Source organism: Phascolarctos cinereus, unplaced genomic scaffold (genome assembly GCF_003287225.1).
Source record: "Phascolarctos cinereus isolate Bilbo 61053 unplaced genomic scaffold, phaCin_HiC Scaffold_726;HRSCAF=1367, whole genome shotgun sequence".
Lineage (NCBI taxonomy): Eukaryota > Metazoa > Chordata > Mammalia > Diprotodontia > Phascolarctidae > Phascolarctos > Phascolarctos cinereus.
This window is the reverse complement of record NW_027556098.1, coordinates 70,279,621-70,298,852: the sequence shown is the minus strand read 5'-3', so window position 1 is coordinate 70,298,852 and position 19,232 is coordinate 70,279,621. Positions and strand designations below refer to the sequence as shown.

The following is a 19,232-nucleotide window of genomic DNA, read 5'->3' as shown; positions in this document are numbered from 1 at the left end:
GATTCTTGAATGTTCCAGGGTGAGGAGGCCCTAGGCACTAAGGGAAGCTCCAGGATAAGACAGCATGGTTTAGGAGTCTAGAAGCCAAGGACAGAGGTAGAAGGGGAATGAAGGCTGGCCTAGATATTTCCCCAAAATGGAAGCTCTAGGAAGAACACACCTCTGGGAGAAGCAGTTGGACCTTGCAGAGGCTAAGTATTTCCAAAGACTACTTCCCTAATTAATAAAATCTAAATCAGGGCATTGCTTACTGTGTTGCTTTCATAAGAAATTAACTTTTGAGATTATATATTTGTATATAAACATATGTATAGATGTATGTGTATGTATATACACACACATGTTTCTCTATGGGGAGAGACAGACAGAGAGAAAGAGACAGACAGAGAGAAAGAGAGAGAGAGAGAGAGAGAGAGAGAGAGAGAGAGAGAGAGAGAGAGAGAGAGAGAGAGTGTGTATACGTGCACGTGCGCACACACTACTAAGGTTAATCTTCAGGTAATTCTATCAGCTATAAATAACCCAAATCTATCAGTCAAAATTATCAAGATCAACTTAGTGCCTAAACCATAACCTTGTCATGACTTTGGTTTCTAGTACTTTTCCTATCCCTGTTCAGGCTTTCTCAATATTTGGTCAGTCAAGCCAAAGATAAACTATACTTTTCTTAGTGGTACTGAAAATATTCCCAAATTAAACATGTCATTCCACTCAAATTCTTTTACTTCTGGACCAGAACAAGGGGATTTGCTCTAACAAACAAGGAAATCATCTTTTCAATATTTTATAATTAGTTCTCATATCAACAATCCAATTAAAAGGGAACAAAATAAAATGTCTCTATCAGGCACTGATTACTACCTTTATAATCCATACGGCAGCCTTGTCTTAAAGCCTAAGGTGGATAAATGAGGGGAATGGTGATTCTGGCATACAGCTTACTCTTTGATAATCTACTTCATCCCTCTTGGCTGATACCAGAAAAGAATAACATTAAAGAGTGATAAACTCCTTCCCCCAAACCTCTGATTCCATGGTTCACTGGCCCTAGGCATAATCTATCAATTCATTTACTACATAGTAAAAAGTAAGAAACCCATTACTGATGTGTTATGTGTCCTGGCAGGTGGTATATGACAAAAAAAAGAATACATCACCCAACCCAATGCTCAGGGTTTCTTTTCTATGCTTTAAAGCACTGGTGGGCAGCTTACCTGGATATAGAAGCAGATGTTTAATTATTAAAATAAACTCAAACATCTTGATGCATGGCTATAAAGATTATGACAGAATTTTATTCTCTATATTAGCATGACCTTTAATAAAAATACCATCATTTTCATTTTTGCACAAAATATCTGCTTTTCAGAAGGTGGTAATAAATGAAACTAGGTTAGAATTTACAATCTGTGCTTTTCAACATGGTATTTAATCTTTGTCCTCTTTCAAGTTCAGTTTAAGGTAGTAATACACTACAGCACGTCATTTCATTATTGTTATGGTTAGAAAGGAAGGGGAACCCCTCCATTCACAAGGTCAATACTGAAATTTAGATGCCCCAAAGCAAAAGCAATGCAGAAATGAAAGACACAAGTTTATTTTATATTGGAAGTCTCCCTTTAGTATTTAATTTCTCCTCTATGCTCACATTCATCACTATTGGGCAACAAATTCTATGCCTATGAAAAGGCTTGAAAAGAGATTATTTTAAACATGCTACCTTTATGCCCAAGAGTAATAGGGGATTTCTTTTCTTTTTTCCCAATAAGTTGTAACATTTTTACTCTCTTTAAAATCATTGTTAATCAATTAAAAGCAAATGGACAAGAACCTTTAAAGAGATACTGTATTGAAAAGATACTGTATTGACAGTATCTTTGACCTACTATTCTCTGTAATGCAGGATGATTAATGTATTTTTCTATTTTAAAAAAAGTCTGTGTAAAAGTTTTAATATGGAAACTGAGTGATGAATATAGTAGGAGAATCAGTGGTTTACTTAAAAAAATTCATCTTCCATTTAAGCATTACATAATGATATTTCAAATTTTTTTGGTAGAATATTTCTTGCCTGTAACTAGGATATTAATAATCACATCTAAGTGCTTTCTTTGAGGGTTAGGAGGAAAGGGAGTTCACTCAATGAAAGAGGGAGAAGTCTAGTTACGTTGACATTCACAGTATCAACAGAGAACGTAAAGGCACTCTAATCCAAACAGAACCAGAGGAGCAATTCCCTTAAATATCTGTGATGAGTAGTCATCCAAACTCCATCTGAAACTCTCCAGTAATGGGCAACCCATTACCTCCTGTACAGTCATTCCACTTAGGGGCATCTTTAATTATTAGGAATAACAAATTATGTGCTGGACTTATTTTCTTTTTTTCTCTTCAATTGATCTTAACTCTAGCCTGACCAAGAGTTAATGCCTAGAAAAGGCATGAAAACCAGAAATAATGAGAGACTGGGAGTTGAATGCAGCAGGCAAAGAGGATGGCTTAATAATGAACTCTGTCATTTTCATTTATATTTTAGTTTTCAGAATAACAAAAATATTTGAATGTTGGAACGAGAAAGGGCCTTAGAAATCTACTGATCCAATCCCCTCATTTTACAGATGAGGAAAATGGAGTTATAAATCAGGTTTCTAAAGCAGATGAACAAGGTAGGACAAGGTAGTTAAACTGTTATTTGCCCTCCCTTAAATTAAATGCATAAAATATCCACAGGCATACTATTTATAATAATAAAAATACTCGGAAATAATCTATACATTCAAAAATTGGAGATGGCTCAACGAATCATATGTATTGTGATGGTGCTGTAAAATGATGTCTATGGAACAGAAAAAGGAATATGGAAATCAGCAGAACCATAACACTGTGTGTGTGCATGTATGTGTATGTATATATGTATACACACACATATATATAATACACTTGACACTTTGCATATACTGTCAATAAGTCAACATGCATTTATTAAGCACTTAATACGTGTACATACTATGTATAATAACTATATTTTTTAAAAAAGAAGAAAAATGGAAAATAGTACAACAGGTAACAGAATTTTTTAAAGTAGGACTGAAAAGGGACATAAACAAAAGAGAGGCAGCTTGACTCAGGGTTAAAAGAGCTAGATTTAGAGTCAAAATCCAGTTCTGTCATGTATTAATTGTATGACCTTAGGCAAGTCACTTAACCTTGTTGACCTTCAGGTTCCTCTTCTGTAAAACAAGTCCATTCTAGTTCCAGACCTATGATTCCTAAAAAAAAGCTTTTTATTTGTTTTTATTGCTTTTTTAAAACCTATTTTATCATTGTAAAAAGCCAATGTTCTTCTGCAACATTTTGCCTCTTGTTTCGTGTTTATTTGCTTATTTTTGATGAAACTTCTTATGTTTAAAATTATGTTTATTTCAAAATATTTATTTTTTAAATTGCTACTTTGCTCTTACTATATGCAACTAATACATATAATATAGATTTTTATTATATTTTTATAAAAGTGACATCTGTTCTAGTTATTGAATAAATTATACAATCTGTTAGAGAAACTTCAACACTATAGTTTTAAAGTAATGAAATAAATAACCTGATACATTTCTAAATTTAGTTTTTTATTATTTCTTTTCAAATTGCCTTAGCATTAAAAAAGTTTCTCTGCAACATCCTTCACACCTTTCAATTAGGTTGGAGATTGATGAATAAACAAAGAACTGTTGATTCGCCATGTTTCTATTTTGAATGAAAACATTATTTTGACTTTCATTCTTTCTTAAATATTTCACTTCAGCAAAATCTCCTTGTCATGATCTCAGTTTAAATAATTTTAATATTATTTCTATTTTGATGAAAATGTATTTGCTTAGGTTGGATTTTAAATGACAATGAATATATTTAAAATATGTATCTAATATCCAGGATTGAGAAAAGCATTGCACATAAAAGTTTTCACTTTTTTAAAACCCCAAATTAAAAATAAGCAAATAAAGAGCTGAAGGGAGTATAACATATATTGTAAGTTGAGGGCTCCCAAGATAGCTTGGATGCTTGTTATAGGTTTCTTTGGTGGCTTTTTTGTATGTGCATGTGGAGCTGCATAAATTTCACGCATCCATCATTTATTTAGTAAATCCTCTGGGTGAGAATTAGGGATTTTGCTTTATTTTACTTTTTGCATGGGTCACCTTTATCTCTTCTAAAGGCTTTCCATGCACAACTGAACATCCAATTAATTACTTAGGCAATTTTCAGGCCAACTCTTGAAAATAATTTATGTTGAAGAATAGCACTGGATGTTTCAGTACTTACACTTTCTTCTAATGTCACCCCAAATTCCATCTGTGACAAACCATAAAGCTGAGCCGGCACACAAACTCACAAAACACAGAAACAGACACTTGCAGCGCACTGCACATGAGATGTTGCCAATATGTCTAACCTTTATCCATCGAAGGTTTGCCTCTTTGCGTTTATTCTCCAGTTTATCTTGTTCTTCTGGGTTTACGGTCTCACTTATAAGAACTGTACCTCCTGTTTCATTTAATTGTTTCAGTATTCCCTGGCGTCCAGGCAATTCTTCCACTCGTAACTGAAACCGGCAAACACAACAACATTTACGATGAGTTATGGTGGTTTTCAACCCCCTTATCTTTGTCCTGGTTGATAAGTCTATCAAATGGAATGACTTGGTCAAATACTCAATCTACTATTGAATACCCACAGTTTTCCACACAGGCCAAAGTTGATAGACTGAAACCATTGGCTTCCGGGTAGTTCAATCTATTCTAAGGAAAGACGTTGTCTAATACCCAGAGAAAACACGTTTTTAATGAAGAAAATTGTTGATTATTTTGTGTAGTTGTGATGTGAGGTTACAAAAACTGACTTTCAAACTTTAAAAAAGTACTCCTTAAATAGAACCAGATCATCAACGATGGGATATAGGATTGCCTCAATGCATGTGATTCTGTCCAGGGAACAGTATTCACCAGAGGATGAAGATATTCTGAGAGTGGAACACCAAATGAGAGGATATTACAACTATTGTCCAAGATTTGTAAGTTTCACCAATTTCCCAAGTTATAGTTTATATATAAAAGTCAGCAGCGTGAGACAGAGAGAGAGAGAGAGAGAAGAGAGAGAGTGTGTGTGTGTGTGTGTGTGTGTGTGTGTGTGTGTGTGTGTGTGTGTGTAACACTTCCCAGGTAAAGAAAGAGTCTTAATGAACATAATCTTCCCAGGCTTAAAAGGTTTGAACCTTCCTTATTCCTTGCCCTCTTTACATAATCAAGTGCCCAATTCTATTGATTATGCCTCCATGATATCTCCCAAATCTTCTTCTCTTCTTTACACTGACTACCCTAGCTGACAGCCTCCAGTCTTTGGTCCTTTAGTTCAATCTGTGACTCTTATAGAATTTTCCTAGGCTTTATACAGTTATCATATATGAACCCCACCACCTCCCAAATATAGTCCAAACTCTTTTGAATGGCATTCAAGGTTCTCAGTGATTCAGCTCCAACCTATATTCTCCTAGGTCCCCTCTTTATTTTTATATTCTAACCATATTGGTTTACTCACTATTCCCCTAATATATCCTGTGCTTTATTTGCCATATATTTGCTCACATTGTCCATTTTAGAATTCTCTTCTCCCTATAATCTCTAATTGTCCACATCCATGGCATCATTGTTAACACGACCATAATGTTTTAGCTGATTTTCTCAGTCAGAGACAATCTGTGCTACCACAACACGTATCTGTTATTATGAAACCTGTCATAGTTATTTCTCCAAACCTCTGATCTCATTGACTGGATTATAAAGTAACAGACAGCAAGAATTGTTTCTTATTCTCCCTTTTGTATCCCTCATTACCTACTAAGCACAGTAAACAAGTAAAATTTTTAGAAAATGTTTGCTGAGTGAATTATCAATGTCTCTTAAAATATGACTTTTAGACTAGATATTTATATTACTTCATCTGAATTTAAGCACATTCTGGAAACATAGATTTCCAAGGAGGAAATGTGATCATTTATGTGTGATGTAAAAGTGTGAAAGTGAAATTTAAGATTTGATCTTACACTGCTATTTCTTTTTCAGGTACCAAAATATTTCTTGAAGAATGATACGATTCTAACTATACTCCTATCTACATATTCAAACCAATAGGACCATTAAATTATCAGTAGTTCTACTTCCCTTTGGTGTCTGTTTATTTGTCCTTAAATCTTCCAAAGTTTAAAACCCTTTGAAACCCAGAAGCCAGTTTTGGCAAGATACACTTATATCTCAAATTCAACAATACAAAATAGAACTCATCATCTTACTGCACAAACCTGACTTCTTCCAAAGGTCCTTAATTCTGTAAAGGTACTACCATTCTATTATACCTGTAAGGGCATTCAATCTTCTATCTCAGGTTTGCAGACTTGTTGTTATTCTTCACTCTCCTCTCTCCCTCACCTATATGGCTGTTTTGTCAATTCTACTTCCATAATATCTCTTATATCCACACCCTTATGTTCATTCATACAGCTACCACCATAGTTCAGGGCCTCATTGCCTCTTGCCTGAATCATAATAGGTTTCAAATTGTTTTCTGTGATTCAATCTATACTCCATACAAGTGTCTAAACAACTTTACTAAAGCATGAGTCTGACTATGTCACTGCACTCTTCAAAGGATTTATGGCTTCCTACTGCTTCTAGGATGAATTATAAAATATTCTGTCTGGCATGCAATGTCTCTTAGAATCTAGTTCTAACTCCTACCTGTCTTCCCAGTACTGCACCACATTTTCCCTGTTTTTATACTACATTATCCAGCCAAATTGAACTATAGCCAATTTACCAATCAGGACACTATATTTCCTATCTCTAGATATTTGTATAACTCAAATTCCATGTCTTCAATGAATTGTCTTTTTATCTCCTCCTCTCAGAAATCATCTTCTTTCAAGGTCTCATCTCTTTCCTAAGGTCTTCATTGATTCTAATAAGCTATTAGTACTTTTTCCTTCTCAAACTGTCTTATTTTAATTATCTAACCCTCCCCCAAAAGGCAAGACCTTTGAGGGAAAGGACTGTTCTGATTTTGTCTTTGTGTTCCTAGAACCTATCACAGCATTTTACAATCTTTCTTTCCTCCTTGATTCCTTCTTGAGTTCTCTCTCTCTCCCTCTGCTTTCGACTCTTTTTTTTCCCTAGTATGTTTCAGAGGCTAGACTTAAACCTGAGTTTTACTCAATCCAAGGTCAATTATCAACTACCCCACACACTGTCTTCTGTCTACACTTAGTAGGTATCACACATGTATACATACACACAGTCATACACATGTGTATATATGTACATACACACCTGTATAATACACATGTGAGTATATATACACATATATTTATGCATAATACACTGTATTATATATTTCTATATATAAACTTGAATTTAATTGATCCTAGAATTAAAATAAATTATTATAAGTTAATTCAGTTTCATTTTTGAATTACCTATCTGCTAGTTGTGGGTCAATTAGGGGATAACCAGAATATTCAAGAAAGGTGAGCACAAAAATCCTATAAATTGACTTGACTGTATTCAGGGCCATTTGTGTTAGCTCAGTGAGAAAGAACATCCAGTTACTGTTGTTAACTGGAACCCTTTTCATTTGAGGCTGAAACAATTTTGGCAGTAAGATGTCTGTGGTACCTCCCTCTGGCTGTCTACAAACTTTAAGCTACAGTATGAAACATATAAAAACAATGATTCTCAATATCTCAGTTTTGGCACTCCATCATTATATAATAAGTATCCTCAAAATAAAACAAATTTCACCTAAATTTAATTTAAAAATAAATCTATGCCATACAATAGCACCTTGAGAAATATAAAAATGCTGCAAAAGCAAATAAGAAAGGTAGAAGGTTGTAATTCTAAAAAGGCTTGTAATAATAAGGTTAAAAAATAAAATGTTGACAAATATCTTAGTATAGAAACATGAACATAATTACTGACAAGCCAATACTAAAATACTTAAAAAGTACAAATAAGTGGGGAACTTAAAAATGTCAAATGTTACCTTGACTTTTTGCAGTATATCCTTTAATTGCTGCTCGTTTCCTGGTTCAAGGGGGATACTGACAATGCTCTCTGATTCCTTTAACCATAAAATAAATTCATTCAAGTCACCTTCAAATTCTGACAAAATATTCTTTTGTTCTTCTAACCTAGAATAAAACAGCAAAGTTATTATTAACAACATATATCTCAACAAGTAACTTGAAAAGTAAATCAAGATCATAATGCCTTTTATTAAAGAAAACATCCTACTCATTTGAATTAAAATAATTTTTATGTTATATTCCTATACAAAAACATTAAATGGCTCCTTATTGTCAACCAAATGAAGTTTAAACACCTCATCCTGGCATCATTCAGTCTTTTTAAAACTTTTACTCTGAACTTAAGAAATAAAATAAGCATTTCTAAAACACACTAGAGAGATGATTATCATTAGACACAAATATGCATGCACATATAAATCATTCTATACATACTATTTATCAGTTCTTTCTCTGGATACAGATAGCTTCTTCCTTCATAGGTCCTTTGTAGTTCATTTAGGTATTTATAATAGTCAAAATTACTTAGTTGGTCAAAGTTGTTCTTGAAATCAGTATGTACCACAACCTATTTTTGCTTCCCATATTTAACTTTCTCCCCCATGTAATCATTATTTTCCTTAACCAACCCCCACTTCTCCAGCTAAACTGACTACTTAAAAAAGGTTCGACGCCACGTTTTTGTCATGTTGTTATCTCTTCCTGCAAATCCATTTTGCCAACACCCCAAATTAAAATCTTTCAGGTCAAAGCCAATTAATCATTTAAGATTCATCTTAAATGTACTTCCTAAAGAAAGATTTTCTGACCTCCACAGTGGGATATGATCTATCCATTCTTAGAATGTTATAGACCTCTGTATTGCTCTTAGGGCATTTATCATATTTTCTTTTTTATTTTACTCCTTTTACTTATTTCTCATTATTGATTATAAGGTCCTTGAGGGGAAGGACTATATTTTATTCTTCTTGGTATACCCAGCAGTGACCAGTATCAAGTCTTATACACTTAATGAGCACTAATTAAATTGGGATTAAATGAATTTTAATTGATGAAGAGAAATGAATTTTGACTTTTAAATATAAAATTATAATAGCATAAAATATAGTAATAAGAAAAACAATAGAATATGTGAAATATATTTTAAGATGCTATTTTCCTTAAATATTCCTCTTAAATTTATAATGAAATAACTATCAATTTAAATAATTGAATTATTATACTTTTAAACACTATGAAAAATGTAATTTGAGTGATGGAAGAAATAAATTGATGTACAATATCTGACATCAGTTTGTCAAGAATGAATATCATGTTATAAAATATATTTATAATATTCAGGCAAATGCTTTTAAATAATATTTTTCATATAATACATTTTAAAAGTATAGCCAAGCAAACTAATTTGTTTTTAAAGATTATTTGTAAATTAATTTCATTCCAAAAATATGAAAGAAAGCTGTATAACAAAAGTAACTATCATTCCCTTGTTGAACCCTTTTTCTTCCATTATTTCTTTCCAGTATAAAATTCCATAAGCTACTTTTCCAAGTACTTCAATATAAACAGAATTTGGGTTGAGGTCATTGAGTAATTTTTAATAACATTTACTAGCTGTTCTAGTCTCTCTTTTCTGTTTCAAGGACTTTTGTCAAATACTTAATTTATATCTCCTCAATAACTTCCTTATAACTTCCTTTGCAAATTCTTAATTGTTCCCTTTTCTGAATTCTCAATTGCCTGAATTTTCTATTTCCTGCTCCCTTAAATATCTACCAATAGGGTACACATACACAGCATTAAAAAGCTTTCAATTCACCTTACATACTATCATTGCAGTTGATTCTCATAATAACTTTGAGGGGTAAATATTATAGATATTGTCTCCATTTTCCAGATAAGGAAAACTGAAGTTGATAGAAGTTAAGTGATTTGTGCAGTTATTAAGCTAGTAAGTGTCAAAGACAGAATTTGTACCTAGGTCTTCCAGTCTCAAAGCCTAGCACTCTATCCACTACATCATTATTCCAAGAAAATGTTCGTCCATTAATCTTCCTCTGACTCAGTTAAACTCTTGCAAATCTATTTAGGAATCCTTTTAAAGGAAGAGGTAAGTTAAGCACAAGTTTTGACCTTCCTTCAACATCTGTCTAGGAGCATTGTTCTACTTCAAATTCAGGAAGTAGGATAAAAAAATAAAATAAATTAATAGGAAAATGAAAAGCCATGCTAAAAATTAAAACCTCCAAATTAGAAAATGAAATCCTAAATATTAATCTGACCTCATAATCAAGGTTGCCCTTAAAACATAAGACAATCTTCTCTTTCTCTTTCTTCTCTTTGTCACAGAAACAATCTCAATAAAAAGTCATTTATTTTGAGTATAGAAGGCAAGAAGAAATTATAGGAGATAAATTCCAAAATGTCTAAACCCTTTGATTGCAGTATAACTCTGGGTGTTAAATGGAGGTGAAAATATAAAACTTAATGATAACTTCTGATCATTGTAGTGAATGATAAAAAAAATGAATATTTTCCCATTATAAAATTAAAAGAAAATTGGGGGATTGGAGTTAGGGAAAGAAAATTATGTAAATGTTCATGGTATGTGGAATCAGGATAGGTAAGCTTTGAAATTTGAGTTGAAATGTCTAGTATAGAAAGAGACTTATTTCTAAAACTACATGGCATTGCAAAGTAGTTCCAGGGAGCTGTAATTATTTATAGCAAATGAATGTTATCAGCAGAAGAAGGAACACACATAACATCTTATTTTGTAAGAGTGAAGACTGCCTTAAAATCATATGAGTTAGTGATGGATAGAATTCAATCCATGTTTTTGCATACATGCTCTGATCAACTGCCTTTTATTTTGATAGATCTTGTTTTGGTATAAATCCATAAACACCATAAAATATCTCTTTCCTAAATGTGCCATACTTTCTACTTTTATAGTGAATTAAGATAGTAAGTGCAGTAGGTACTTACCCATACATGATATATAATTAAGTACATTCTATAATTAACCTTAAGCTACAGTGTAAAAGTTGGAAGCTTTCATAAGATTTCATGGATTTTAAAAGCATACTTTCCTAGTAATCTCAAGATTAAATACATGATGTAAAGCATACATAAAATAGAGAAGTTTCAGATAAGCTATTTGCCATAATATTGTCACTGACATTGTGCTAATGAGATAATTTTTTTCTGATTTTTAAAAATGATGTAATTTTTTAAAAATAGAAACATTTTTGTAGTCCTTTTCTTTCAGTTTTTTTGTACATTTTGACATAAATATATGATACAAGCAACTTAACCCTAGCCTGGTTATGTTTTATTTCCCAAACTATAAATGTTTTCTACTCATTTCAAAAGCTTTGATTTGAAACTTTACAAGCTGTAATTTGTTTTTGTGTCTTCAGATAATTGAAAAATGAAAGAATATAGTAAACATTCTCAAAGCTGTCTTTTGACAGAACTGTTTAAAAATTCTTTATATTAACATTCATTACATGAAGTGTTATTTCTTTGTTTACCTACTAGCTTAATGTTTATGGAAGGATTTATTCAGGCATGTGGTGGTAGTAATAATAATGAATGGGACAGTTAACATTACCCATCTGCAATTAAGTCTTAGATATTTTATTTTTGGAGTCATTGTAATGCACTTAGTTATTTCCCCCCAAAGCAGCAGTTTCCTGGTTGAAGTATCAGTTATGTTATAATTTATATTATAAATATTCTTAATGAAGGTTAAGGAAGCGGAACAGCATTATGGTGGAAGATATGCATAAGTAGAAAAGGAGAGCTACAAAGATATTGTTTTGTACCATGTGCTCATCATTTTATATAGTGAGCATCACAGTTTCACAGCTAAAATGCTATTCATATGCCAAAGTGCTATTCATATGACTACAGTCATTCAGTAGTTGGTTTCTGGGGGAAGCCCACTAAATAACAAAATGTTTGCCTCATCTGCCTCACTGATATGTGATATTGTATACTTCTAGAATGATTAATTTGTTTTAAATCTCTAGGTTTTATTTAAATTCAAATACTCCTGGGAGAATCACAAGGCAAGTGTCATATAGTGAGAAGAGCCAAGACTTGAATTCTAGTTTTGACTCTCTATTATTATTACCTCTGTGGTTTTGTGTATAAACCCATTATTCCAATCTGTGGTCCAGAACTGCAATTTTATTGGAGTGAGGAATTCCGGGAAACTTCTCCCACAGATGTAGAGAAGCAATTCAACTGTAATTTATAGCCTTAAAGAGGTACCTGACGTATTGAAAAGTTAAGTGACTTAGGTATTGAAAAATTAAGTTACTTATCTATGGTAACACATCTAGTACATATGAGGAGTAAAAATTGAACCCAGATCTTCCTGAAAACAAAACATTATGTATCAATGCCTCCTCTACACCTAAATCATGCAGTCATAGCAGCATAGATTAAGAGCCCTAAAAGGAACCACAGAAATCATCCTAGAGATAACCCAGGTCCCTTTGTTTCAAATTCATGGCTCTTTCCATAGAACGATATTACTCTTAGGATCAATGAGAGAACCTCTTGCAATCTGTCTTTTGTCCTGTCTACAAGAAAATATTTTTATCAAAGGCTAGTAATTGTCTCCTAATGACCAAGACTTCATTGTGTCCTCATCTTCCTTGATCTTTCTACAGCATTCCATAGTCTTGACCACCCCTTCTTAGCTAGATAATTTCTCTCCACTCTTAGCTGCCCACCTGGCTCTTCTCATATCTCTGTAACTAGTTTTCTAACTCCTTTACTACCTCCTTGTTCTCTTTGTATCTTTGGCTTTCTTCTCTTTTCCCATTAACATCTCTCCAATGGCAATCTTACTAATTCCCGAATCTATGCAATCATTCCCTGAGATCTAGGTGTGGCTCTGACCTGTCTTCCAAGCTTCAGACTTGCACCACCAGTTTTCTGTATGTCCATATATATGTATTTCCTACACATCCATACCTCTGGCACACTAACTTGAATATGTGCCAAATAATTTCTTATTTCTTATTCTGACTATATTATTCCTACCTCCAATGACTAGGTTTTCCACGTGTTAAACCTGAAGGTTATCTTTGGTTCTTCCCTCTTTCTTTTCTTTCAAATCCAACCAATGGCTAAATTCTATCCATTTCCCCTCAAAAACATTGCTCACATCTATCTTTCTACTTCATTATCACTACCATGCAAGCATAGGTTCTAAGACAGAGATACAAAAACACACACACATACATATACATATATGTACAATACACTGGAGTGTCTAGGTGGAGATATTTAATAGACAGTTGGCAATGAGAAACTAGAATTTAGCAGAAAGATTATAGCTCATAGGAGCAGAAATATAGCGCTGAAAAGGCCCACAGAGGTCATTTTGTATAATGCCCTATTTTATAGATGGGGTCAGGTCTAGAGATTTTAAGTGACAAATATTCCCATGTCTTTCTCATTCTCAAAAAAACTTCCCTTGATCCTTCTATCCATTCTGTCATTCTGTATATTTCCTGACTTTCATGGCTAAACTTCTGGAAAAGGCCATGTGCCATAGATTCCTCCACTTCCTCTCCTCTCACTTTTCTTAACTCTCTACAATTTGACTTCCAACCTAATCATCAGCTGAAACTTCTCCTCTAAAGTTAACAAGGATCTCTTAATTGTTAAATCCAATGTCCTTTTTTTTCCAATGGCCTTCTTGCCCTCTCTGCAGCCTTTGACACTGTTGATCACCCTCTTTTTCTTTATACTCTCTTCTCTCTAGGTTTTTGGGACAATGCTGTCTCCTACTTCTCCTTCTATCTTACCATTTCTGCTTAGTCTCCTTTGGAGGATCTTCATCTAGGTCATGCCTATTAACCATGGGTATCACACAAGGCTCTGTTCTATATTATGTCAATTGGAGATCTTCTTAGCTCCCTTAGACTTAATTATCACAACTACACTGATGACTATCACATCTACTTACCCAACCTTAGTTTCTCTGCTGATATCCAGCCTTGCAACTCTATCTACTTGTTAGATATCTCAAACTGGATGTCCAGTAGACATCTTAAATTCAATATGTCAAAAACTGACCTCATTATCTTCCTTCCCAAATCCCACCCCACTTCTAAACTTATCTCTTACTGTTAAGGGCACTACCATCTTCTCAGTTCCCCAGGCAAAACAAACTAGGTATTATCCTCAACTCCTCACCATCTCTCACCCTACCCCCATATCCCATATGTTATCAAGGCCTGTTGATTTATTTTTTTGACTTCTCAAAAATATTCTCTCCTCTAATACTACCACCACCATGGTTCAGGCATTTACGTCCTCACACCTTGACTCTTCCTTGACTATAGCTGGCTGGTTGGTTTTCCTTACCTAAGTCTCTCCCCACTCTAGTCTGTACTCTATTCAGTTGCTAAAATGATTATCTGAAAGTACAGGTTCAACCATCTTAACTCCTTCCACTCAGTAAATTCCTGTGGCTCCCTATCATTTCCAAGATCAAATATAAAATCCCCATTTGGAATTCAAAGCCCTTCACAATCTACCCCTCTCCCTTTTCACCTTTCTAGACTCCTTATATATCACACCCTCCCTCATATACTGCTTGATCAGTGACACTGACCTCCTTGCTATTCCCTGAACAAGACATTCCACCTCTCAGCTCCAGGTATTTTTGCTTTCTGCGCCATACCTGGAATGCTCTTCCTTGTCATCTCTACCTCTTGACTCTCCTGCCTTCCTTTAAGGCCCAATTAAAATCCCACATTCTATATGAAGCTTTTCCCCAAACTCTCTTAATTCCAGTGCCTTCCCTCTGTCAATTATTTCCTATTTATTCTGTATATAATTTGCTTTGTATATATTTGTTTACATGTTGTCTCTTCCATTAGATTGTAAGCTCCTTCAGAGCAAGGACTGGCCCTTGTCTTTTTATTTTTATCCCCAACACTTAGCACAGTGCATGTAGTAGGTGTTTAATAAATGCTTATTAACTAATTATGTGAATTAAAGTCATTTATGTTTGTATATTATTCTCCCAACTATGCTGTAAGTCCATTAGGACAGATATCATGTTAAATATAAATATTTTCTCTTGTTTAGGATTTAGCATAACACTATCCAACTATTAATAAAAATGCATAATATTAATTGGTTGAATGAATATCAAGTAGGTTTTCAGAATGGGTATGGCACAAAGTATGCTCAGGTTGTTTCTGGTAATCACATACAGTACTCCACAGCATCCCATTCACAACCAATTCCTTATCTATTCCTGAAAGAACCTCAAACTCTGGCTGAGCATTAGACCTGACTGCAGGTTTCTTCCTAATAGATGTGCAAAAACTTCAATGGATTTTCAAAGCCACTAGAAGCAATATAGAATGCCTTATAACTTTAACATAGGAGGCAGCAGTGGATAGACTGCTGGTCCTGGAGTCAGGAAGATCTGAGTTCAAATCTAGACTCAGACACCTACTAGTCATGTGACTTCGGGCAAATCACCTAATAGCTGTCTGCCTCAGTTTGCCCAACTGTAAAATAAAGATAATAATAGCATCTCTCCTGATTGTTGTAAGGATCAAATGAAGTGCTTAGCATAGTGTCTGAAACATAGTAGATGCTTAATAAATACTGAATATAATAAATACTTAATAAATACTGGTCATGGGGTCTATTAAAAGGCCACTTAGTAAAGCATAGCTTGCTGAGTTGGCCAGAAGTTCCACTTTGGGAAGTTTGTTTGTTTTCCTGATATTGAACCTAAATTTGCCACTTTGCAAAATGTATATCCATGACTCCTTCCTTTGTCCTTTTATTCTACATGACCACTTGAAGTACATATTTATTACCAATAGGACATATCTAGTTTTTCTTTCATAGATAGTTTCAGATAACATGAAAATAACTATAGTTTCATTCTTAAGTTTTCTCCCGGTTCAACGTATCTGGGATCTTCAAGTGATATTCATATAGTATTTTTGCCAGGTCCTTTCCCACCCCAATCACCCTCCTTTGGATAGTCTTAATCTTATAAATGTCCTTCCTAAAATGTAGAACCAAAAACTGAGTATAATTCTCAAGAGAGGCCCTGATTAGGGCAGAACATGGCAGGACTGTCAACTCCTTAGTCTTGGAATGATGTTTCACATTATGTAGCTGCTTATGTGGAAGCAGCTAGGTGGCTCAGTGGATAGAGAGCCAGGCTTGAAGTCAGGAAGAACTGAGTTCAAATCCTCCAGCCTCAGACACTTACTAGCTGTGTGACCCTGAGCAAGTCACTTAACCCTGTTCGCCTCAGCCTTATCATATGTGAAATGAGCTGGAGAAGGAAATAGCAAACTACTTCTTTATCTTTGCCAAGAAAACCTCAAATAGGATCACAAAGAGTCAGACACAACAAAACAACAACAACAAAGAAAGCCCAAAATCAAATTAGTTTTTCTTGGCTGCCATATCACATAGTTGAGCTGTCAACCAAAACCTCCAGATCTTTTCAGACAAATAGCTGTCTTTCCATACTTCCTTATCTTTTTTTGGGGGGGGGCATTGATTTTTTTTTTATCCAAGTGTAAGACTTTTATATTTATCCCTACAAAATTTCATCATCTTAAATATGGCCCAATATTCTGGTGTGTTAAGGATTGTTTTGGATCCTGTCACCCAGTTATTTTATATTAGGGTTTTCACAGCTTTTCCGAGTATTGCTTTCAATTGCCAGAATTGACTGCATTCTTTTGTTCCATTAGCATATAATGGAGTTAACTATGATGCTAATGGTTATTTAGGTGAGGGAGTATAATGCAGTTGCTGTTATTGCTACTAATTTGCACATTTCCTTTACTGTTTCTTGCTGCATTTCAATTGTTTTAGAGCACTTCTTCACTGTGTTGTGTACAATATGAGACTAAAACACTTGTTCATTTTCCTCAGGTCAGTCAACAAGCATTTATTAACTCAGTTACTATATGTAAAGCACTGTGGTACTCTGGGGATAAAAAGAAAAGGAAAAGGAAGGCCCCAACCCTCAGGAGTTTACATTCCAATGGGGGGAGACAACAGGCAAAAAACTAAGGATATAAAAGATATTGAGAATAAATGAAAGGTAATCTGATAGAAAAGATACTAGCAGTAAGTGTCTGGGAAAGGTCTATTCTAGAATGTGGGTTTTATTGTTGTTGTTTGTCCTTCGTTATGAAAGAGGACCATGACATCAGGGAGGAGGTGCCATGAAATGCAAGTGAATTGGATTTAAGTTGAGGACTGAAGGAAGGCAGGGGTACAAGGGATCAGTATGGAGGGAGGGCATTCCAAGAATGGGGAATAGTCATCGAAAATGCATGGAGGCTGGAGGTAGAGTGTCATATATGCACAGTAAGAAGGTAGGTATTGCTGGATGATTAAGTGTGCAGAGAAGAATAAGTAATAAGAAAATTGGAACAAAAGAAGGACAGATTTAAATATTAGATGTGAGAAAGATTTAGAAGTTAGGCTTCCAAGCAGAACCCGTAAATTCTGAGGGGGACTTCCACCATCTTGGGGATAGTCCCTCAACCAATCAGAAAGTGCCCTGAACACTCTGCAAAATCACTACTTCCTTAAGACAGAGCCCTAGAGGCTAAACCAGTTGCAACCAGTCTCAGTCAATGACAGAGCAAAGGCTTTTCTCCACTGTGCTTACTTAATGAATTTATTGAATAGTAACTGACACACCCCAAGGGTGGAGATAGCCACCATTTTTGAACATGGGATATATGACCTGGAGGGCTGAACTTGACAAGGAGTAACATGGGATGGGCAGTTCAGGAAGAGTGTAACCTAAATGAGTTGGTCCATTTCCAGCTCAAATGGAAGGAACAGGGATTTTACTAACCATTTAAAAGGTGGCTCTGCTTCTATATCAGCGCACAAGTGCTGTCCTAGGTACTTCTTGCGAGAACTGTAATAAAGGCTTTCCTTCACACACTCCTGTAATAAACTTTGGTTTCAGACTTTCTAATACTAGAGTATTTTATATTTGGGCAGTAGGGAGTGCAATGGATAAAGTGCCAGGCCTGAAATCCAGAAGATTAACCTTTCTGAGCTGAAATCTAATCTTACACTTACCAGCTATGTCTGGGCAAGTCACATGGAGTGTTATTTCTTAACTGGGAGAGTCATTTAACTTGTTTTTGCCTCAGTTTCCTCGTCTGTAAAATGAGCTGGAGAAGGAAATGCCAAACCACTCCAGTATCTTTGCCAAGAAAACCTCAAATGGGGTCACGAAGAGTTGGACACGACTGTAACAACTGAACAACAACAGTTGATATTTGATCCTGGAAGTAATAGGGTGGTACTGAAATTTACTGAGAAGGTAAGAGAGATGACTTGTGCTTTAAGAAAATGATTTTGGCAAATGAGTCAATGGATACATGGGGGTAGTGAAAGACGTAAGTCAGTTTAGAAAACCAGAAGGCTATTATTTTGTTAGATGGCTCATGTAAAATTGGCATTATTAATCAGTATTTTGAAACTATATGTGTAGAATTTGAAAAGTTGTGTTATGGTCATCAAAATTTAAAAGGGAATACTGACATTTGGAGTAAATGTTCTATATATAAGAATTGGTGGGTTGTAGAAGAATTTATTCTGGAGTGAGTTCAGGAATTACCAGACCCAGATGACAAGTCAAAAATCCCTGAAAAAAATACAAGTATGGAAACATACCAGGAAATTGGCTCAAAATCTTCCCTTGGAAGTTAAAGAATGCTTCAGCAAAGTTGAATAAAATTGGTGGCATAGCATAGCAAAGTAGCTGAGGTACAAATCTGGAAGAATGCTTGCATTGTCACCTATATAGGAAGCTAAAACCAGATAGCAGGCATTATAATGGGAAAGCTTTATGTTGGTGAGTCAGTGAGACTAAACTTTCATTCTCTATGCCAGAAATCAAATCTCTCTTTTGGTTATACAGAGGATTAGTTACAAAAAAAAAAAAAGCAGAATAATATTAGCCATGAAAAGGACCCAAAAGGTCCACAAGCATTGAAAGGTATAGTTCAACTATCTCAGAGGCCAGATCACTTGATATGAGCACAAACAT

At 34.6% G+C, this 19,232-nt stretch overlaps 1 protein-coding gene across 1 annotated transcript in view; it reads right to left on the bottom strand.

Annotated features, from left to right (window-relative positions):
- Nucleotides 1-19,232, bottom strand: part of DMD (dystrophin) — a 1,828,382-nt gene that overhangs the window by 896,542 nt on the left and 912,608 nt on the right. Inside the window, 2 exon segments of the mRNA XM_078146592.1 lie at nucleotides 4,448-4,597; nucleotides 8,089-8,236. Of these exon segments, the coding sequence (XP_078002718.1) occupies nucleotides 4,448-4,597; nucleotides 8,089-8,236 (298 nt within the window).